The 22503-nt window shown below is 40.2% G+C and overlaps 3 protein-coding genes across 6 annotated transcripts in view; 1 reads left to right on the top strand and 2 right to left on the bottom strand.

Annotated features, from left to right (window-relative positions):
* Positions 1 to 368: 368 nt before the first annotated feature.
* On the bottom strand, positions 369 to 12132 carry dgcr2 (DiGeorge syndrome critical region gene 2). Of its 4 annotated transcripts, none has more exons than XM_020585727.1 (11): positions 11834 to 12132; positions 8560 to 8592; positions 7032 to 7154; positions 5417 to 5503; positions 5123 to 5333; positions 4486 to 4562; positions 4204 to 4386; positions 3892 to 4095; positions 3272 to 3424; positions 2832 to 3068; positions 369 to 2747 (listed from the first exon to the last, which is right to left on the bottom strand). In XM_020585727.1, the coding sequence occupies exons 1-11, from the start codon at positions 11904 to 11906 to the stop codon at positions 2518 to 2520; spliced, it is 1611 nt and encodes a 536-aa protein (XP_020441383.1). In that variant the 5' UTR covers positions 11907 to 12132; the 3' UTR covers positions 369 to 2517. The 4 variants fall into 4 exon arrangements, with proteins under 4 accessions (XP_020441383.1, XP_020441382.1, XP_020441385.1 ...); XM_020585726.1 differs by having other exon boundaries at positions 11527 to 12128; XM_020585729.1 differs by lacking the exon at positions 8560 to 8592.
* Positions 12133 to 12907: 775 nt separating this feature from the next.
* ess2 (ess-2 splicing factor homolog) lies at positions 12908 to 17500 on the bottom strand. The gene is made up of 10 exons (XM_020585743.1): positions 17119 to 17500; positions 16685 to 16853; positions 16403 to 16486; positions 16080 to 16249; positions 15620 to 15737; positions 15380 to 15513; positions 15088 to 15190; positions 14855 to 14964; positions 14638 to 14753; positions 12908 to 14472 (listed from the first exon to the last, which is right to left on the bottom strand). The coding sequence occupies exons 1-10, from the start codon at positions 17263 to 17265 to the stop codon at positions 14193 to 14195; spliced, it is 1431 nt and encodes a 476-aa protein (XP_020441399.1). The 5' UTR covers positions 17266 to 17500; the 3' UTR covers positions 12908 to 14192.
* Positions 17501 to 22114: 4614 nt separating this feature from the next.
* The window catches only part of LOC109951312 (transcription factor Adf-1-like), a 3290-nt gene continuing 2901 nt past the window's right edge, over positions 22115 to 22503 (top strand). The window contains exon 1 of the mRNA XM_020585748.1: positions 22115 to 22350. Coding sequence (XP_020441404.1) covers positions 22221 to 22350 — 130 coding nt within the window. The 5' untranslated portion in view covers positions 22115 to 22220. The remainder of the gene's footprint in view (positions 22351 to 22503) is intronic.

The following is a 22503-nucleotide window of genomic DNA, read 5'->3' as shown; positions in this document are numbered from 1 at the left end:
ACTTCACAGTTCAGTATTGTTTTATGTTTCTCCCATTATGTGAGTCTGTCACTACTTGGCCCGTGTGAACAAAGCCGCTTTTCTTCAGCGACAGCGTTTTCCAGCAGGCTATCACTATCTGTGCTCTGCCTGCTGCTTTATGAGTCACTGCGTGGTGCGCTATATCCGCTTTCTTTCAATTATTTGAATCTCTTGATTGCCTGGATTGGATTTATCCAACAACCTCGAGCTCACTGCCGGGGATTTCCTTGCATCATTCTCTAATCCTCTTTGACATTTGGTCACTGCAGGTGGAGGAATTTCCTAAACCAGTCAAAAAAAAAGAGCAGCTAAATGTCATGATAGTTGAGGTTTATCTTAAGTGTTCATACCCAGTGACGCATGAATTGTCCTTCATGGTGCAATTTATTTGGCATTTGATTAGATGTACATCTATCTCAGGAAAAAAAACAAAAACAAAAAACACAAGCTCGCCCTGCAACTGATGCATTTTGTAAAATGAAATAAAGACGAAATGTAGCATTTGTTGTATTATACATAAAACATTTCAAATCCAGAAAAATTAGCTCTCACGTCACCATAGTCTAGCACAGGAACTACAGTGTAAATGCAGCAATTTGGGTCATAGGCATGTTTTTGACGCATAGAGAGATCTTAAACTATATGCAGGAGTCTCTGAACCTACTGTACAGGACACAGTGAACTAAAAAGGTTTCCATAAAAGAAAATTTCTCAGCATGCGAGAAGATAAAAACATGCACCGCAGGTCCAAAAAGCAGAAAAAATAACCAAACAAAGTTGATGGAGGAAAATACAAAAAAAAATAAAATAAAAAAAAAATAAAAAAGCCACACCAGGACACCATCTCCTATACACACACATGCACATCACTTTACTTTTTTCCACAATGTATGAGATTTCATAAATAATCCACTGTGGATTGTCAAAATGCCAAAAATCAAAGTGGGGAAAATAAGCCTGAGCACAAAAAAAAATGTTTTCTACATACAGTACATTCAAGCATGAGATACAGTCATTCGGACACATCGATAGCTGTTTTGTTCGAAGCAGATCAAAAGCCCGTTGAATGCTGGTGGCTGTGGGTCGACCAACTCTTCATCCTGAATCTAACGATTGTCAACATAACATGGGTCTAACTTGTTCCAAATTTACACTTCTCTTTTATTACATTTTTTACTATGATCCCACTGAGAAACAAGAACAGACCCAATAACACCAAAACAGAGAAGACTCGCAGCTACAGTCAGTGACATCATCAGCCACAGTAACTGAAAACAAGAGATACACCGCGTGAAGAATCACACACAAACAGGTCAGCATCTAAATGTGACTAATTACTTTACAAAAACAAAACCTGATTTGATCGAGGAATGAGCGTGCCAACAACTCAGTCACCGAGCATGGTTTAAGCTAGAAAATACACAACTAACTTCCAAGAGTTGATGATAAAGTAACAAAACTGGGACAGTCTGCATGATTAAATTACTTTATGATTGGAAAAGTTACTGAAATAACTTCTTTATTTCCTATGATAATGAGGAGATACTGTCCCCAATCTTCACACATACACTTGAAAAGCCCAATCTGTCTTTCCCACAGTAAAACAATCATAAATCATCATCAAAAAGAACATAATACCAAACTCCTATTTATCAGTACCACAAGTCGTTAATACATAACGCCTTGTGTCAGCATTACCTAAGAAAAATCCTATGACAGGACACTAAGCTGTACCTTCTAATAAGGTTGAATCTCTGAACTACAGACATCTTTTGCTGCAAATATGTGCTATAAACCTGGAAGACGGCATCGTGTAGCAGAAACAAGAAAGTGAGGGGGGCAGTAGGGTTTTATGAGTGAGTCGAAACCTGGAACATGCTGCAACAGAAAGATGAGAATGTTACTGTAAACTGGAGACTGATAAATCATTACAAACAGGTCAATTTGAATGACAGTATGATGCGAAGGAAAACGCACAAGGAACAAAACCTGGCTGCACTGTCTATCTGTCACTATTTGTCTTGTGCTGGACCGAGAGACAAGTATTACAAATTTGAGTGGCACAGGCTGAGGCGGTATTTACATCAGGGCTTCTCGAGCAGTCAGACTCATGCCAAGATGTTTCCACACCTCTGCCCAATTGATGTTAATAGTAAAAGTGCAGCCTCCTTAGCTTGAACGTAGAGTTTTTCTTCTATGTACAGTAATGGTTCTCCCTGTTCCCTCATATGAAAGAGTCTTAAAAAAAAAAAACAGCACTCAGAAGTCCAAATGCAGTGTCTTCAGACAGAGGGCATCCTCTCGTCACTATGAAAGCTCAAAGAAACACACTGCTCCACTGTCTGAAAAGTCTCTACACACTCTCCTCTCTATAGTCAGCATTTTATATCAATGACAATAGTCTGCTGCATCCTCTCCCAGTGTGGAATGCATCTGTGACCTTCCTCCACAAGCAGGTAATGTCTGGGTGCAGCTCCCTGCCGTCCAGCCACAGCCCTATACCATGGTGCTGAGGGAGGTGCAGTCTGCGGGCATAGAAGTGGGGGCGTGGCCATCTGTTGGAGTGTCAGGCCCCACTAGGAGTGTGCTGCTATCTATGGAGTCCTCCCTGTCCTGAGAGGATGGTGCCAAATCTGACACAGGAACAGAAGTGTTGGGAATATCACCCTGGATCCTGTCTCCCATGGCATTCATTTGGCTCAGCACCATAGGAACCCCACTGTGTCCTGAAGGTAACAACAGAGAGAGAAAATGAAGACTCTCTCCTCTGTACAAGATGAGATACATGAATAACAAGACAGGTGGCCTACCGAGGTCGACGTAGAGGAGGCTGTCTGGGTTGATGGAAGCCTCATACGGAGGAGGGGGGTCATCAGGGTGCTCGATGTCGGGGTATTTGTAGGCTGCGTATGGCGGTGGAGGCTCTTGAAAATGAAAAGCGCCTCCCTCTCCATCATCAGAGAGATGCAGGGGAGTAAGGCCAGTGCCAAAGGCATCTGGGCCATAGTCGAAGCCTGGGACTCGTCTTCCAAGGTTAAAGTGATGCACTAAGGAAATATAAACCGACAGATACAGAGGACAATGAGAAATGTCTGTTACAATTTACAATATTAGCTGCAGCATTTGAAATTTATTTGAATTAAGAGCTCATGTGCTGCAGTTAAATGAACTGAGACTAATTATGATAAGAACACGTCATTACATAGCCACAATATTATCAACAACAGAGATTCACATGTTTAATGCTCACAGTTTCCTCCAATGAGTGTTTCAATGCGCTCACGTCTGCGCTGACGGAGTCGATGCACCATGAAGAGCAGCAGGGAGAGGATGAGGAAGGATGAGATACAGCTGACAATCAGTCTCATCCCGCTGGCCATTGAGTCAAACAAGCTGTTTCCATCTGAGGGGGAACGAGGAAAAACGACTATGAATATTACTTTCTTCAAGCTCACTGGCTTAAAATGACCTGCTGAGTCCATGCCCCTGAATAAGATAAATGCACACATTCATCTTGCCTTGCTCTTAAAGAAAATCTGCACTGAAGACTTTCAAACACATAACCCCAAAATACATAACACCAAATTTGAGAGTCCATGAAACAATTTTCAGAATAAACAAGTATTAATACTGGTGTTAATCCCAGTGCAATTTTTTTACTAAATTGGATCTCTTAAAGACTGAAAAACATTCTGTGGCTGACAAAAAAACTGCTACAAGCTGCAGTCAATCAAATCCTGCATATTTGAGAAGCTGTGAATGTGCCTTAAAAATGATTTAATGTAAAGTTCAGAGAATGAACATTGAGGGCGTCTATGCAGTCTCATTCTGCTGAAGTGAAAACTCCTTGGATCAGTGAGCTGGCAGTACCTGGGTCCAGGCAGGTGAACTTGCAGCACTCCTTGGGGTCCTTACGGAAGTGCTGGCAGCCCTGTGGCCGCTCACACAGTGCGGCCACACACATCTCAGGCTCACCATCATGACATGTGCAGCTCAGACATGGGTCGTCCCCTTTAGGGGTGAAGTAGTAGCCCTCATTGACAACATTGTCTTTTATGTCCACACATGTTTGCCCTGTGGAGGAAATAAGACGTCACAAAACATCACGCCTGAAACAAAACAAAAAGAAAATTGCACTGCTACTTTGACATATCTCAGGGGAAGGACAAAATAAGCACGTACTCCTCTTGCACAGAAAGGGAAACTTCTTGTAGCAGTTCTCAGCGTGCCAGCTGTGCAGGCCTCGTTCATTCATGCTTTTGATCTGAAAGCGCTGCAGCTGAGCACAGAAGACATTGTCCTGGGTGGGAGATGCCTCTCCAAAATTGGTCAGACCCTCAGGTGGCAGAAACACCTGCATCGACCCTATTGAAATAAAGAAACATTTTAAATGTTACAACAATCAGACATAAATGAGCTTCAAAGGTTTCCCCTTTAAGATAAAACCTAAACTTAAATAAATACCTTTGTATGCTACTTCCCAGCGGCCCTCCAGGGAGTGGTTCTGGTTGGTGATCACATACTGGTAGCCAACCCAAAACCTTGAAAACAAATTTAGAAAATGGTCTCTTTTAGGGTTTATATTTATGCAGGACTGTGTCGAGTACTTGAAACGTCCATTATTGGCCACTAGATGGCCTACTACCAAAAACAGACCACTATCACTTCCCCACCTGTGCTGATGTATTTACCATCATAACAACTGTCCACAAAGGCAAAGCAGAGGTTTAAAAGGTTAGTAAAGTAGACTTGGTGTTGATATCAAGTTGCAGTTCCCTCTTCTGTACCTTAGTACTGCATGACAGATTTCAAGCATGCATGTTCAGCCATATATTTATATTCATATATTTAGCAGTGTGTGTGCAGAGGCTGGGTTGAGCTGTATAAAGAGGCAGAAATGTCAAAAACTGTTGGTCTTTGCAAATTCTTTTTTTTTTTTCAGAAATAGAAAAGTGCACAGCAACTTCTATCCATGAGTCACTGTGACCCTATTAACTGGTAAACGTCTGTAATAACACCCATGCAGCTCTTTCACAACCTCACAGTCCAAGGCTTAGACTGATGCCACATTTTGATATAAAATACAATTCGCAGAACTCACTTGCACTGGTCTCTGCGCTCACAGACTTTGTCGTCAAAATCCACCTCAATCTTCAGTATGAACTGCAGCTCCTCATTGGTCACAAATGTAGCCAATGAGCCATTGACTTTCTGACAAGTCTCCACAGCTTGCCAGTAGTTCTCGTTCCTCAGGTACACTTTGTAGCAGCTGGCGGTCTTCTCGTAGTGGTGCCACCCGCTGGGGCATTTCTCTGTGGGTGGAGAAGAAGCTTTAGCACTGCAATTGATAATAGTAATATAATTACATGAAGGAAGAGTAAAGTGAGATGCTTACTGTTAAAGCGCACTGGCTGAGCCACACCAATGACGTCTTCAACCTGGTCATATCCGTTGCCAAAATGAAACCTTTCTTCCTTTATGGCTGCAAAAAAAAAAAGGCAAGGTCAACTAGTGTTGAAATTATTATTTAAATAATTTTCTGTGCACACATTGGTTTATGTTATACGACCTTTTAAATACTTGTGCTGTACTGAGCCACAACCTGCTCCAGCGTTCATGTGCAAGAATAAACTTTCTTCAGTTGTGTGATAATTTTATAGATGAATAGATAAAACAAAGTGTGAGAGCTGCCTAATTGTGCACCAGCTCTACCTGGTAATTCCTCGTTGTAAACTGTGTTAAAAGCAATACACTGAGCTCATGCATTCTTAAATGTCTAGTCTGTATGAAATTATATTTACTTTACTGTACATGCTTCTGATCAAATTTCATCCTATGTCAAGGTTCATCACTTACTACAGGGATTTACAAACACACAAAAAATAAATCAAAAGTCGTCTTAACCATCTAAAACTCAAAAAAGGATCAGAAAGTTAAAAGATTTAAAGAAGATTAAAGCAGAACCAAAACAACAATTGGTGAAATCTATTTAACATTTATCACATTTGATCTATGTTTATACCATGCTAATCATGTCTTTTTCATTTTTAAAAATGCCTCATGACACTGGAGTATCTTTGGTTATCTACATTATCGGCTCTGTGTTCAATAACGTCTTTTATGCAGCCTACAATGTGGTTTTTGGCAACCGGATATTTTCTAATTCCATTTCCTCTTTTTATTATGTGAAGACATTATAATGCTGAACAATCTCTATGAAATCACATTTTGCATGGACATAAGCCTGAAGCCCAGCTGCAAGACTTTGTGTATAATAATCACATTTACTAAATCAACAGAAACAAATCTGAATTTGTGGTAAGGCTCCTGTTCCTGTGTGCGGTGAGATTTTAACAAACAATTCCTGCATTTATTGCCTATCTACAAATGTGTTTTTTTTTTTTTTCTGAAGAAATGAATACAGTCAACAATCAGTATACAGTGTCGCTGGCAGGCCTCAAAGCAGACACAACTACTGCAGCTTGGAGGTCACATGCTGGACTCAAATCCTTTCAATAATTCCCATTATGTGGTCAGAGATCTCTCTGGATTTAAGAGGGAGAAAACAATAGGATTTCAGTCAAAGGCTTAGTACTGTGACATAAATACAGTGTTGAAGAGATCAACAAACAATAAACAAAGACATATGCAGCCACTCTCAGAATTCCCCTCTGCCATCTGACACTGTCAGTCCACTCCTGATTCACTGTGGTGGATCAGGACTTTCTCAGACCTAAAGGCTCAAAACCATGAACTGAACTATGTGTGGAGGTTTACTGTGCTATACACAAAGTATAAATGTGATTAGGGTGCACTGCAGTCGAGTCAGCGATATATTTGCGCCAACACTATAGGCTACTTCTAATTCATGTGTGCTGTCCAGCTGTAGTCCTGTTGTGCAAGTATGAAAAGGTCCTTGGTGTTGCCATAGTTTCCAGGAAAGTCAATCATGTTATGGGTGTTAATGGTAACACAGTGGGTGTAAAGGGGCTTAAGTGAGCTATACTCACGAGGACAGTCCATCTCGTCACTCTTGTCGTCACATGCTGTCCAGCCGTCACACTGCCAGGACATTGGGATACACTGCATCTTCCCACTGCGACAGGCAAACTGCCCAGGGCTGCAGCGCTGCTCTGTAATATAACACGAGGGTACATGTGGTCAAACCCGCACATGACTGAGGCCTTTTTCCAACAGGAGAAAACCATTTAAGCAGAGGACTGTACGAGGCCATGTGAGCCTTCACAGACGCTGATATGAGCTCTTAGATGATGGGCTGAAAATTTCTGGTACGTCATACTGTAGATAGATTGTTCATGTTCTTCCTGATAGAGTCAGAGCGCAAACTAAGGAAATCACAGATAAGAGCAGCACTACTGTTGCACCCAATAGGATGAGCTGACTCAGCAGCTACTGGACACTTCCTTTCAGCCTGTTGGATCACTCAACAATTCAATATATTGAGACAGCAAGGAAGGAAATAAAACAGATAACAGGTAGAACTTTGAAAAGAGATCCTGGTAACTCAGTAGGTTTGATCTTGCCCGAGTAATTTATCATATTCAACTAAATTTCCAGCAGACTATCACTAACTGTGAAAGACCACCAAAAACAAAACAATAACACTTATATAAGCCTACGTTTAAGACCCTACAGTCGACACTGCATGTCTGGACAAAAACTACGCCATGTAGTCCAATGAAGTCCCTGTAGACCTCTGTGACAAAATTACTGAGACACAGATCAAGGCAAGGGTTAAAGTTTATACAGTCTATTTAGAGGATAGTAGCAAATGACAGCTCACTCTGAGCTTGCCAAAAAGAACTCCGAAAGACATGGGGGGAAAGACCCTCTGGTGTGAGGAGAGAGCAATTGAATTCTCTGGGCAGAACTCCAAGCACAGCTGATCACCTGGCTAACACCATCCCTACAGTGAAGCGTGGCGGCAGCAGCATGTTACAAGGCCCTTCTCAGCGGCTTGAGGCCATCTGCCAGGAAGAACAAGATAAACTGCCCAAATCCAGGTGTGCAGAACATGTAGAAACTTACTTGGGAAAACTTGAAGCTGTAATTGTAGGAGTATCAAAATAAGGGCGAGGACACTTTTATAACAAATTTCAGGTTGTTTTTTTGTTTTTTTAAATAGTGAGATCCTCTGCACCGATCTGTTAGCAAACTCAAATAAGTCAAAGTATTAATGTTACTGATCGTGGGAGAGGAAATTGAAGTCGGTGTCATTTTGTAACCCTGTTGATTCCTAGACAGCAACATAAAAACTTAACTTACTACTTTATAGTTTTTCTAACAAAACATTGAAGGATGAACACTTGAGCCTGATCTTAAGATCACACAGAACTCTTCTTCCACCGAAAAGAACTTCTAAATGCAAAACATATTTTAGATTTTTGAGGGAATATTTCTTATTGCTATCACAGGAACAAAGGAGGTTGAAACTGAAGGAACTGCTGGTATAGTCTCACAAAATAAATAAATAAAAATCTAACAGCCACTACACTAGAGGATGTACTGCTTGCTTACCTGACAATAATCTTGCCAGAGCTAGCTGCGGACCTGAAACAAACAGAAACAACAGCGTGACTATCCTGCATGATAGTGCCTCTAATTAGTAGAATTTTTATGATGTCTCTAAGGATTAATTTTACTGGCCAACAGTTGTCGGGCATTCATCAGTGCTCAATGATTTTCCCGGTCAGTACTTCTATTTGCATACAGGCGGGTATTTCGCTACAATAGACGCCCCCAGCCACTCACCTCTGCATTTCTTACATGACCAACACCAAAACAGAATAAAAACTATGATGCTGTTCCAACTCAGTCCTACTAAAGTGTAAGAAAATCACTTTCGGCTTTTCCCATTTTAGGGGTCACCACAGCAAATTGTCACACTGATGACTCGCATGTTGATATTTGGCACGTGTTTTACGCCGGATGCCCTTCCTGACACAACCTGGATTCGACCAATTTGACCACCACTGCACTCCTAAGCTACCACACATATGCACATTTAACTGAAATGTGGGCCACGTGTGCACAATAATGACAATAACATTGTCTGTGCAATGGTCAAATCATGCAATTCCCTCAAAAGCTGCCTTGTTACAGTATGGTCCTTCGAGTCTTGCTTGATCAGAAGCATCTGGTGTTGTTCTCCTCCATGTTTACTTTTACTGGTCTGTGACGTGACAACAGGCAATATGTGCACACAAAAGGAGTGAGATATCAAAACAGGAAGCACAAATTCCAATCTGACTGCTCTAAATGTTGCATAGTCAGAGATAGGATATGAATCAAATCAATGAGCACACACGGAAGTGGCCCACCTCCGATTTGAGGGGGAATAAAAAAAAATCTGATTTGGTATTCACACATCCTTGAAAAGATCAGTTCTGAGTCACTTGGGAGGTATGGGGGTGGGGGTGGGGGTGGGACACCTAATTTAAGGTTTAAAAACCACTTGACATGTGAGTCTCTTTATCATGGGTTTAAACTGAAGCGACCACTGGACATACACATGCGCTAACCACAGAGCCAAAGCATTGTCATGTGTATATGATCACATCTATTTCTGTTTTGTCACATACTTTTGCAATACTGTGCAAGTCGTACCTACCTTACATGCCTGAGTAATCTGCTGAGTCACATTATTTGAATGTTAAACTGACTGATGACTGATTTTATTTTGAATTAAAAGCACCTTCAGTGTGTATCATTCTCCCTCAGGTGGAGTGTCTATAACATCCTACATTGAAATATTTTGGCATTTTAAGTTGCCTGACTCACTACCAACCACCCAGCTTTGGCTGTAAGACCCAAGGCTTTATATCCAATCTTTAAAAGCCAAGCAGGTAAACCACGTGCAGACTGGTGGGTGACATGACTGCCAAATAAACAGCAGTGTAGATACAGGTCTGGTTTAATAAATTTTTGATGCATTCACCTTTGCAAAACTGTCAGATTCTGTAAGACACTGAAAGATGGCCAAGACAGGAGAAGTGGTTTAGACTCAGCTGCTCAAAGGTTTTAATTAAATTAGGTACTGCAAATTGGATTTTTCGTTTTTCATGAATGTCCATCTCATGTGGGCATCATGTTTTGGGAAGCCTGCTCTTGATGCTCTACAAAATACACCCCATCTAAAAAAGCTGTACAATAGTACAGTAAAACAGTTAGTCCCCCCTGTGGGCACCCTGGCACGAAGGCCACAGATCACCCAAACTACAAGCACTGGTTTACAAACAGACAAAGTGAAGCCCAGACAATACTAGATATTAAAAAGATTTGACACTAGACTGAAAGGTGGAGGACAAATCATGAACAGGCTAATTACAGTTGTTTGGGTACAAATGAATCACAAAGACCCTTCTTTGGAGCATAAAATCTGGCCAAGAATCAAGCATCTACACAAAATGAACAACTAGATGCATGTAGTGATGTTGTGTGTAATCTAAAGGTCTTCCATGGGCAGAATGCAGCTTCTTGGACTAATCCAAACAATAATGTGTTTATCATGAGCTGAACAGTTACAGTTATAGTTTTCCTTATCAACTGTCAAGATCAAGGTTAAAGAAAGCTACAAGACACCACTGTCTTCTTGCTGCTTAAAAGTATGCAGAAAATTCTATCCAAGTGTTTGCATTCATAACAGAGACACTGAGAAAAATGACCAACAATCATTTGCCCCTTTTGGTTCATAACATGTCCACCTTGAAGGGTAGTTGTGAATGTGAAAGTTTATTAAAGGTGTTTAGTTTAAACAAAGATGTGCATTGTGTCTTTTCTTACAAGGGCTTACAGAGGGTGTCATGACAATTACATTTCTAAGTTTATCAGTCTGATATGTTTAACTGTGTAGATAAATAACGAGTCGGTGGCCGAGAGCCAGGTTTAATGATGCAGGAGCATCAATCTCTGACATGCATTTCAAATTACAGTTTCACGACCGAGAGCAGACCAACCAGCGGATGTAGCGGAGGGTAAACACCTAGACTGTTTACAAACCGTTTTATTTAGACAAGAAGCCCATTTTTTATGAGTCTACAAAAGTCTTTATAGCATAATTCCCCACTACAACTGTATCAATTAAGAGTCAAAACTAGCTATCTTAGCTTATTATTAAAGAAAAGCAAGTAATGATCTACTTTGACAAAATCAATTGCGTCAATTGATTTTTTTTCCCTGAAATTAATGCAAGTTAGCTATGCGAACTGTATAAATCGTCAAGTGTTTGTCGTTTAATGTTTGCCAAGTGGTTATTTTAGTTGGCTACTTAAAAAAAATACCGCTTTGGTCCCGAAAGCATAACGGTCCTCCACACTGTCCAGCACCGGCACAGCAGCGGTGTGAAAAGAACCGCAGTCCGTGGTTTCCAGCAGGCCTCTCCGCCTGACCCGCAGCTCTCTGCTTAGTTACAGCTGTACTCTGCCTCACTTTCCAGTCGAGCCCACGGGAATGTAAGCAAAGGAAAAACAGCTAGGATTTACTTACCAGTCCGTGGTGGGTCCGTTAACGTGAGGGCGAAGAGAAGAGAGAAGAGGACGAAACTGCTGCTGTCAGCCTTTGGCAACATTTATCCTCCATTCATAGTAACTCCTCTATCCAGAAATTTTAAAATTGTACCAAGGATCTGCACAACCGGTCTCCCAGAACTATATTAAACGATTAACACGGCATATATCCATTCTAGAGCGCCAGCTAATGAAAAACAGCCTATCTAAAACACAGTTCAAATCACGGCGACGCAGATTGTGGTTCTAATCTCCTCGAGCAGCTAAAGTTAGCTAACTGGCTCTACCGTTAACGTCGTTCGTCCTCTCCCGCTGCTCGGTGTGGAGCGGCGCTGATCCAAGATGGCTGCGGCCTCCCATCACAACAATCCCAAACACGCACGCAACACACAGGCTATCAGCTGGAGAAGCTGTTGGGGCGGAGTTTAGCCGATTATATACCCAGTGTGACACAAGACAACCAGTGTGTGTCAATTCCCGTTGAGATTAATATGTGATGAAACCAACCCAAATTATCATCGCTGGGTGTAACGAGTGAATGGCCTCGGCGCACAGTGATGACTGGAGCATCGCTGTGCGAGCTGCTGCCACACAGGACCGTGTTTGCTCATAGATTCATTGTTCTAATAAAAACGCTTATCAGACTTAACAGTTATGAGGTTAGACTTTTTTTTCCACTTTAGATCTTTGAAACACATGCACTAATTATACACAAACATGCAATTCTACAGGCCTACTCTGAATGTCATTATTTTATTAGCTATAGCCTTCCTTCCCCTCTTGGGACTGTTTGTCTCCGAGAACGATGAACAGCAGCCTGTTTGTCGTCAGACGGTGCCGGCACCATATCCTCCCAGCAGCTCACAACTTTTGATTATGAATAAGAAACTCTGTAGATACGAAATCTGAATCGCGCCGAGCTTGAAAATCGATTCCTTTATCTAGACTTACACTTGATATTAAGATTGTGTCCTGATATCTGGACTATTTGGGGCAGTATTCAGTCAGTGATATAGGCCGTTCACTTTGTTTTCAAAAGCAGAAGACATCATGTTGCTTAATATGAAAGAACAGCCTAGTTTCTGGAATTGCCATTATCTCATTGAAGATCAACGTCATATCGCCGCAGCATGTATCACCTGTCAAACACATGGTCATGCTGTCATGATTTTTTAAACCAGTTTTATTAAACCACAAGCAATACAGAAAACTTAAGGAAGCAATTAAAAACAGCACTGAGACAACTTTGACCATGTTAGTTGAATGCAAATTAAAATAACAGCAAACCAGCATCAACTTTTAAATTGAATTAATAATAAATTGAGACCTTGGAGATAAGGTCTCTGATTTTATTTGCTTTTCTGAAAGCAGTGTGCTTCCATATAATTTAAATCTTTTATGTGAAAAAAGTGATAGGAAAAATGAGTCTAAAAAGTGGTCACAATATTGGTTTGACAGTTTTACTTTTTGTGAATACATCTCAGGTACCATCCATCAGACACTATTTTTGGGAATTTTCTAATTATATATACTGTATGTATATAATTATATACCATCAGCCTGTGGACAAAGCAGACTATGCAAGACTAGAAAAAAAGCATGTGTGCACCACAGGTTTAACCTTGTTAGCCCATGGATCAAGCTCCAAGAGTGGCGTTATCATATTAGGTGAATTGGTGTCCTTGAGAAAAATTTACAGCTTTTTTTATTTTATCATTTTAATGGAAGAGACCTCTGATATCTCAGCACCAGCTTTCAGACCTACATGTCATACAACCGCTGATCCACAGCTCAACTCCAATACTACAAATGAAACAAAAGCTGAATAAGTCCTAAATATGTAAGTTACAGCTGCTACTCAATTTGCCTCTTTGGGTCACTAAATCAGAGGTATGCATTATATGCAGTTTGCAAGCAGCTGCTGTGACAACACTGACACATCTCAAATAAACATCTTTCACATTAATGATAATACCCATATTTACCCATAGATTTGTATAGAGCTTTACAATGCTGAACTCAACTCAGCACAGTGACATTTTTAAGCTGTGAAATTAAGAAGATATGGCAAACAGAAACATTCATCATTTATACTGACATTCAGTGAGCTATAAATCTGAAGCCATCTTTTTTTTCTCCATTTTTAACACCAACACAGAAGTGTGACATTGAGAAAAACTGCTGTGACAAATCAAATTATTGAGTAATTTCTATGATGCAGAAACAAGCGTGGCAGCATCTAAGAAGAACAGGCCAATAGGCTGTTGGAAGCTATGCATTGCAATCTTACTTGTGGGTGTGCTTCTTAGAAACACTATTGGATTTTATAATTATATTAATACAGTCAAAGCATGGGTCTGTGGCACAGATAGAGCTTAAATGGAGAAAAAGAATATTAAAAAATCTGAAACCTTGGCAATTGGGGTAAGATAAATATTAAAATAACATTCAGACACTGTTTCGACAAGATCTACGTTAACCTGTCTGTACAAAAATGTAACAAATATTTAAAAATTCTTCAGTCCACTGCACATTTCTTTAAAGATGCAGCCTTTAATCTGAGAAATCTGTTTTCAAGAGTTTATTACAAAGTTCTCCACATTATAGTCAGTCTGTTTGTACAATCCCAACAGAGAACAGCTTCTCTTAGAAAAAGTCTGAGGCTTTCCGTCTCTTGGGTAGCTGCAGCAGATTGTCTGTCAGTGACGTAAGGTCCTGAGAGCTTGGCGTCTTGGCTTTGTTTGGTGTTGGTGTTCCCGAAGGAGTGGATGGGCCACTAAAGGGAGACTTGCAGCCAATGAGTCTGTGTGAAGGAGATGGGGTGTAACTTGCTCGTAGTGCTTTGTCCGTGTACTTGCTAGATGCCCGATTTACAAGCCTCTGTAGGGCAGGGGTGAGGGCAGGGCTCAGTCCTTTAGGAGTAAGACTGTAACACAATGGTTGAAGTGCTAGATTAGTTTCATGACAACAGTGCATTTCCTCATGAATGAACCAAGATATTCTGTGGAAAACTAGTGGGGTAAAATACATAGTTTAGAATTTAGGTTCAACGTTCCTTCCTTTCAAGGGTTTAGAGGGCCAACTACTTTACCTTGCAAGGTTCTCTGTAGCCTTTCGTAGTGCTTCCTGTTTAGTTGCACGGTTTTTGGCAGCAGCTTCATTAGCCATCTTTAACCCCAGCCTCTCTCGTCTTCCTGGCTCTGGAATCTTTTAGATACATGAAGGTAAATGTCAACATTTTACACTCAAATTATAAAAAAAAAACAATGATTAACAAATTGTTACTGACACCAATGAATGTTCAGTACCTTAAATGATGGACCATGATTTCTCTCAATATACGGGGTGTCTGGTCCATCCAGACGAAATGGGGTGCTCTCAATCTCACCCCAGGTCATCAGAGGTGACTCAGATACACCTGAGGGCACAAAAAACATCTTCAGAAATCTGCTATAAATGAGGTATTCAATCAGCCATTTAAGACTACATTTAGTTTCTCAGGAACATTACAGTGTGGAGAAGGATTTCAGGACTCATTTACCAGGTGCAGGTGAAGGCGTTCTTTCAAAACCATATCCATTCACCGTCGGAGATTCATGTGAGATGAGCTCTTTCCCATCAGGGCCTACTTTTCCTTGTTTGAACTGGATAAAAAACATGATACCGCAGTTGAACCATTCATGAATTAATACTTTTATCCAACTAAAGAACAGACTGCCATGCAGAAGCATTTCATTCACCAGTACAGGCCATATTTAGGGCAAAACAAAATTACCCGAGTGCAACAATGCATCTTATTTCTCATTTTCCTTTATCATAATCCTAAAATGTACCTGTGCATTAAGAGCTGCAGCCTGTTGAATCTGGCTTTTGTTGAGAGCTTTGCTGAATGGGTCTCCAGCAAAGCGTGTATTCTTGTGGAGTACCTCCCTTGGTTTCTTAAAAAGGGCATCATCATCTTTAACACCTTAAAGAGAAAATGTGAAAAGAACACTTACATTTTTTTCTCAAATCTGAATTTGGCCAATTTTGCCTTTAATGAATACTTTTGTTTAAAAAAAAAAAAATTGTACCCTCTGGATAATACATCAAGGCGTTCTTTGCTTTGTACTCCCATGTCTCCAATCCAGCTTTAACACATTCAAGTGCTGCCTTCTCTACTGATGGTAAAGCAAGGTTCTCCTCATGGCGCTGGAAAATAGTGTTTATGAAGCTTATCAAAGTAATCAAAGTAATACTGGGGGCGCAAAATTATCGTCTGACTGAAGATGAAAATTAAGTTAAAGACCACTCATAGCCATCAGAGTTGTAGTTTACATAGAATAGCAAGCTCCAAACTTTTCAGAGCCACATTTGAAGCCTAGAGGTTATGAGTGTTTGACACTCAAAAAAGTATTCCTGCCATTAGCAGTCCAGTTTGGTCACTATCAATTGATTAATACTTAAATCTATCATTAGAACATCAATAATGCAAGCAATCCTGTCTCATTTGCTTTGAATGCAAGTAAAGCTATTTAATCTGTCCATATGTACCTGTTTGAATTCAGCCTCGGCCTCATATAACCAGGCATGCTTCACCTTCTCCTTGTCTTTTGCTAGGTCCATTATCTGTTCAAATGATGCATTATCCTCGCTGGTATTTTTAGCAAGGAAACAGTCCAGAGAGGGCAGCTTTTTCTCTTCCTTGTGATCATCCTTGCTCTCTATAAATACAACAATAAAAAATAGGGATAAATTACTGTTATCCTTTTATACATATATTTGTTAGAGTATTACTGCCAAATATGTTAATGGGACCAGCTCAGAGCAGTGTGTTGTATTATCTGCTCATCAAATTAGAAAATTGAAATACTTACCCCCATCTAAACCTTTAGTGACATGAATGGTGGAGGGAGATGCTGAATGGCCCACTGGTGTCTCAAAGCTAGCTGGAGTCACATCTTACATACAAAAAGGATGAACAGGTATAAATTATGTTCACGGGAGCCAGACAAAATATCTGGTGAAAACAGTGTTTTATTTCTCATGGTATAGTGCCACTGGCTTGTATAAAGGAAAACAAGTTGTTCTCTGTTTCTCTGTGCTAGGTATAAAAACAGAGAAACCCAATGTTTAATTTCACTTCATATATTACTCACAGGGGGCAGAAGATCCTGGTGTAGCTTTTGTCAAAGACGATCCATATCGGATGGATATCTCTCTCATTCTCTCAAGGTCTCCATTTTCCTCTGCTTCCAGATAGTCCTTCTGGGCTTGTAATTTTGTCACGTCAGGGAAGAAATCTCTCTCGATGATCTTCTCTAAACTCTGTTAGAAGTACACAAATAGCCATTTTGCCTTTATATGAGAGGATAACGCCATGTTTTACGCAAGTAAAACAGAAATCGGATAAGGCTGCAGCTAACTACTATTTTAATGATGTATTCATAATAAGCAATATTTGTCACAATAAACAATTAACCTGTTGTTGAACTGGTTTTATGCTAGCGTTAACCTGGCTAACAGAACCTTGTCTGGTGACTAGCTACTGACTGCCCATTAAACAACAAACATTTAGCTATCATTTATCTACCTCAATGTATTCTTCTTCATCGAGGACCTTTCTCTTCAGCTTCTCCTTCTCCGTATCCTCGGGTTGTTGTCGAAGAGCCACTGTTGTGACCGCTGTAGGGACGAGAGTCCCGGATAACGCTTTCCTCACGCTTGCACTGCCCTCCATTGTGGGCCGTGTTAGCTTTCTTGGATAACTGATAACGTAAATCCTTAAACACCGACCGAATTTAAAGGTAAGGAATCTACTCTATTTGCCAAATACCCTTTAAATGTATAAGTAATATCGTGGATAATCACACACTTACAATAGCGTAAACGGTCTTAAGATTGACACATTAGCTAACAGGAAACCAGCGTACAAACAACATTTACATAGCGTCTGAATTATTACGTCACAGGAAGTTTAAGGATGCTCGTCAAATTAAAAGCATAAAAAAAAGAAATTTTCCTTAGACTGTTGAAGTGTTTACAGTAGTTACGATAGGACGTTATGTTCTCCTATCAGTCTAGTCATTTTATTTTACGAAGGAATGCAGCTGAAATCGCGCCTCCAAAAGAATTCTCTTGTAAGACAATACTAATAGTAGGTCTACCCAGTTCCTTTAAGGAGAACTGCAGTTTAAAAATTGAAGTATGAAATAGCAGAAACCTGGAGGTGTTTTTCATTTTAAGAAAAAGCTAAATATTTAAAATAATATACGCAATTTAAATGAATTATGGATTGAATCAAAGAATCGAGTTAATCAATTTCTTTCAAAAAACAAACAAATTTTATTTTATATCAAGGACTCTTTTTTTCAAAACGGTTGCAAACTAGAACAATTCATTTACAGATTCATGATTTATCTTCCAGGATTACCATGCTGCCAGTACTTCTATCATGCACTCAACCAGTCAGCTTCACAGATAATCTACAAAACTGTCTAAGGTCACACGATGCGTCTGACACACACACAAAAAAAATCCATGTTTTTTTATTTTCTGGAAAAAAGGATTTTGTCTGGCCATTACTGTGTTATTAACTATAGCAAGAATTCCTTGAATTCATTTAACTATCTCTCTCACACACACAGCTCTCTTCTTTTAACTTTTAACCATTTAAAATTTAGTTTTCTGTGCTTCCCACACCAAATGATAGTCTTTTCTGACGCCTCCACTTTGCTCTTCGGTTTTTAAACCAAACCTAGCAGAAAAGTTAATACAGTTGTTATTGTTTTCACAAATAAATGGAATAGCATTAGACACTTATCAAACATCATTATTAACAAAGACAGTGAATAGAAACATGAGAAATTAACCAGGTCACAAGGAAAATCCAGTGCCATCATATCCCAGTTAAAATACAGTATTTACTGTACACTTGCACAAATCTTTAATAATGTTTGAGAATTTCTCCTCTCGCACACACACAAAGCTTCAGCTACAATATCTGCACTCAGTATTTTGAGACTTACTTGTGTAAGGGACTGATATATATTGATAAATGTTGAAGGGGAGTGCGCTGTGCTAGTTTCTCCCTTGTGTTCACATCTGGATATTGGTTTTGGAGGAACAGCTCCTCCAGTGCATCCAGCTGCTCCTCTGTGAAAATTGTACGGTGACGTCTGGTCCGCCGCTGCACCTGACTGGGTGACTGCTCCTCTCTGTGAGCCTCTCCCAGCCTGCACTGCTCTGAGAGCATCACCGGGGGCCATCCATACTGGCAGGCTGCAGGGAGGAAATCTAATTTGAGGTCAGCGAGCAAAATATCTGACCCTGATGACAAAATCAGTTTTAAACATGGTGCATAATTAGCCCTACCTTCATGAATAAAATCCGTCTGGAATATGTCTCCACAGTGGGAGCAGTAACAGCAGCACAGGCAGGTGTGAGGGGCCGCCTCTGTCTTTCCTTCAACAGGGCTCACTGCCTTCTCTCTTAGTCCAACACTGCTTGTCCCACATGGCTGTCTGTCTCCATTACTGTTTGGATATTTACTCAATATGTTTTCAATAGTGAAAGGAAACTTTTGCCTCTCCATCCTGATCAATCCATCCATCTCCAAAGAAATTCCAGTAAAACACAGGCAGTGGTAATCACAGGATACTGACACACAACACTTTTTGCTAGTTCAGACTTTGCTGCTCTTCTCCTTCTCCTCTCTCCACAACAACGCATCAGGCCCTTATAGTGAAATTGGGAGGCAAAAAAAAAAAGTAAAACTATAATCCCCCCTATGGACCAGACACATAAAACGGTTGAAACTTAATTCCTAGCTAATCTGGGCAGTTTTGTGAAGAGGTTAGGGAGGATGGCAGATTCAGTTAATCTTGCCTCATTCCTTTCTCCAAAAGAAATCAGATTTCACTGCATAAAATGAGAAGTGGAGCGCTCCTAAGATCCTTATTGTTGAGGTTTTAGAGAAAAGGGGATTGCTCGGTATTAGAAACCTGGATTTAAAGATGAACGTTTTTGGTGTGGCCAGAGACTTGGGTATGCTGAACTTGAGGATTAGCTTCTAAATTTATTTTATAATGTCACTTTTGTATTTAGCTTTATCAACAACTGATCTTGTGCAAATTAGTAGAGATACGTATGTTCAGTAAATCACGCAAGCTGAGGCGCCTCTGACAATGCATACTGATTACACGCTGTAATTAGGAAGCTGCAAATGAGTGATTTGTTCATTTTGTCACTGTCAGTGACGTGTGTGGTGACAATAATACATTTGTATATATTACTCATTACTGATAAACACCAATGGCAAGAGTGAATTCAGAAAAGGGGTCACTCCACGGTTTGTATTTGCAATTGCGCATCTTGTGTCTTATCTCTGCGGTGCAGTCTTTTCAGTCTGACTTCTCCGACAATGTGCACGGCTGAGGTAAAGCTATTACAGGTTAAATTCATCCCCTCAACAAATCCTGTGATATCATACAATGCAATACACTTTTTCAGAGAATTAATGGATTTCCACAATCTGTCTTAAGCTCTTCTTATAAGGGCTTTTGAAAACAGATAACAATAAACACCATCTCATCCTTTTCACTTGGGTTTAATAGCATCCAGATTGTTGATGTATAGTTTGCGGAGCATGAGAGATCACTATCTGCAGTTATTGTGGCTCTCAAAAGAAGGAATTGTACCACATCTACACTGGTTCAAGCAGTTCAAAATTCATTACTGAGGATTAGAATGATAAAGGCTCATTTTGTTGTTGTAAGAGCAATATTTGGTACAAAGTGAACAAAACAACCACCATGCTGTGATTGCTGATATAGTTTTTCTGGATTTTTAAGGAGCTGGTTGGACTGCTTTTTCCTATATAAAGAGATTTTAATTTGAAACATCAACAGCAATGAAACAATTTTACTATTAAACATTTAGTGGTGGAAATGGTTAAATCCAACACCACGTAATTTACAAGGTCCCATAACCACCCTTTGAAAACACACCCTGAAGTGATATAAATGGGACAAATGACCATTTCTTTCTTTCCTACAAAAACAGAAATGAACCACACACAGTCCAGATATGGTGTCAAAAAGCATGGCTGCAGAGAGGCTGTGATGTGATGCTGCACTTTGAAGAATAATGCCTTGAAAATACTGCACAGTTATCATACAGATTTGTTCTTATGTGCTGATGATGTGTAGATTCTTTCAGTTTTTTATCTTTGAATAATATGTCCTTTAATTTATGATTTTGGTATCAGGCATATTAAATATGTACTGAAATAGCAAGTCAGTGGGGGGGTAGAAATTAAAACATGAAAGGACACACATCAAATCACTACAATTCAAACAGGAGACACAAGAGTACAAATACATCTACATCAGACTAACTGTTGATAAATCAGTGGAGAACCCCACATGTGTGAAAAAGCTCAGTGTCTGCGCTGGACCTGGGCCAAAACCCTGCAGGGGAATTGGAGATTGCAGCTGTGTGACCAGTAAATGTAGAGGATCCACCTTGCACTCTCTGGTTTCTCCAGACTTGTGCAAGGAAACACATTAACTGTTGATATTCAGACAAGACTTGTCACATAGCAATAGCCTGGGGATTTGAGAGGAATCAAGAAAACCACTCTGTGGTTGCAAAATGCCTAATGGATGTGTAAACGCCAGTATTATGTTTCACTCTCTCTTCCTCTTCCACATATTTTGCCCCTTGTATCTGAAATTAGCTCTGGGATCTGGTGTTTAGTCTGTCTGGCTTATATAGCATCCAGCAGGATTTTTGAACTATGATGTTGAAGTCACAGTGACCATGTGTTTTGTTAATTAGGAAGGCTTATGTTACTTAAGGTGAAATACTCCGTAGGCTATAGCCTACTGATATGTACTATGTATTTAGCATGAGTTGTAATGTTTTTATACTCCTAAGGAGAAAGGCAAATCTCTCCTAAGTGCCAGTAGGCCTATGTAACCTGACATAATTACTCAGTCTAATTTTTGTTACATTTTTCAACATTACTTACTTAATACCTTTTGTATTTTGTTTAAATAATATTTACATGTATTTGAATCCATTTTGATAAGTACACTTCCAGTGTTACAAATATTGATTAAAAGGTGCATTTTAATTAAGTTTACTCCTACACTTACCTATGTGGCCTCCACAGGCCAATGGTTCTCAACCTTTTAATGCCTTCAAATGAAGCAGAACCCTCTTCTGACCCCTCATCACAGATTAATCTGCATATGATTTCATGTGGAGATGAGTTGTGAGCATTCAACCATGAGGAATTTTATCCCTTAAATCGGCAGAAGGATATATATGGAGATATATAAAGACCTAAGAGGTAAAGTAGGTATCCAGTATTTTGACCAAAAATGTATAATTTTAAGAAGTCAGAAAAACCAGTGACATTTTATGTAGCCGTGTGTCTCTTATCCATTCAGACCCCATATGGCCTGGCTCTGGCTCTAATACCCCACTGTAGAGCATGACAATGTAGATTCGTGCGCCACCCTCTGGCAAAAGACAGCAACGGCTTCCGCCGAGAGACAAACGGCGGCGGAAGACGCGAGCCACCCTGCCCCTCGCGATAATTCGCATTGAGGCAGCAGCTGGGCGGAAAAGGCGGGAGGAGACTGCCGCTTCCGCGTACGCGCAGCACAGACACAACAGTACAGCAAAATGGACGATAAGTTAATATTGGCTGTATTTAATTACCCAGAGCTGTACAATGTCACTTTACCAAATTACCGCTGCACGGAAAGTCGGATAAATGCCTGGAGAAGCATCAGTAACGCAATGGGTCTCCCGTGTAAGTGTTTTGACTGTTTTTGGTTTATCACAACTTTACTGCTAGTTTGCTCAACCGATGTTGGCGTGGAAGAACAAACAGGCATAAATGAGGAAATGTGGGGTGTCTTGGTAGATGGGTGTATTTCACGCGTCTCCTTTAGGCAATTTGTAG

Source organism: Monopterus albus, unplaced genomic scaffold (assembly GCF_001952655.1).
Source record: "Monopterus albus unplaced genomic scaffold, M_albus_1.0 scaffold375.1, whole genome shotgun sequence".
Classification (NCBI taxonomy): Eukaryota; Metazoa; Chordata; class Actinopteri; order Synbranchiformes; family Synbranchidae; genus Monopterus; species Monopterus albus.
Note: the sequence above shows the minus strand (reverse complement) of the source record. Positions and strands in the feature narration are given on the sequence as shown.

Coding starts and splice junctions, on each gene's coding strand:
- dgcr2 (XM_020585726.1), bottom strand. CDS start 11,608: ATGTTGCCAAAGGCTGACAGCAGCAGTTTCGTCCTCTTCTCTCTTCTC. Junction 7,155..8,559: donor TCTGGCAAGATTATTGTCAG/GTAAGCAAGCAG, acceptor GTTATATTACAG/AGCAGCGCTGCAGCCCTGGG. Junction 4,096..4,203: donor TCCCTTTCTGTGCAAGAGGA/GTACGTGCTTAT, acceptor TTTCCTCCACAG/GGCAAACATGTGTGGACATA.
- ess2 (XM_020585743.1), bottom strand. CDS start 17,265: ATGGAGGGCAGTGCAAGCGTGAGGAAAGCGTTATCCGGGACTCTCGTC. Junction 15,191..15,379: donor CTGCAGCTCTTAATGCACAG/GTACATTTTAGG, acceptor TTTTTTATCCAG/TTCAAACAAGGAAAAGTAGG. Junction 14,473..14,637: donor GCTACAGAGAACCTTGCAAG/GTAAAGTAGTTG, acceptor ATTGTGTTACAG/TCTTACTCCTAAAGGACTGA.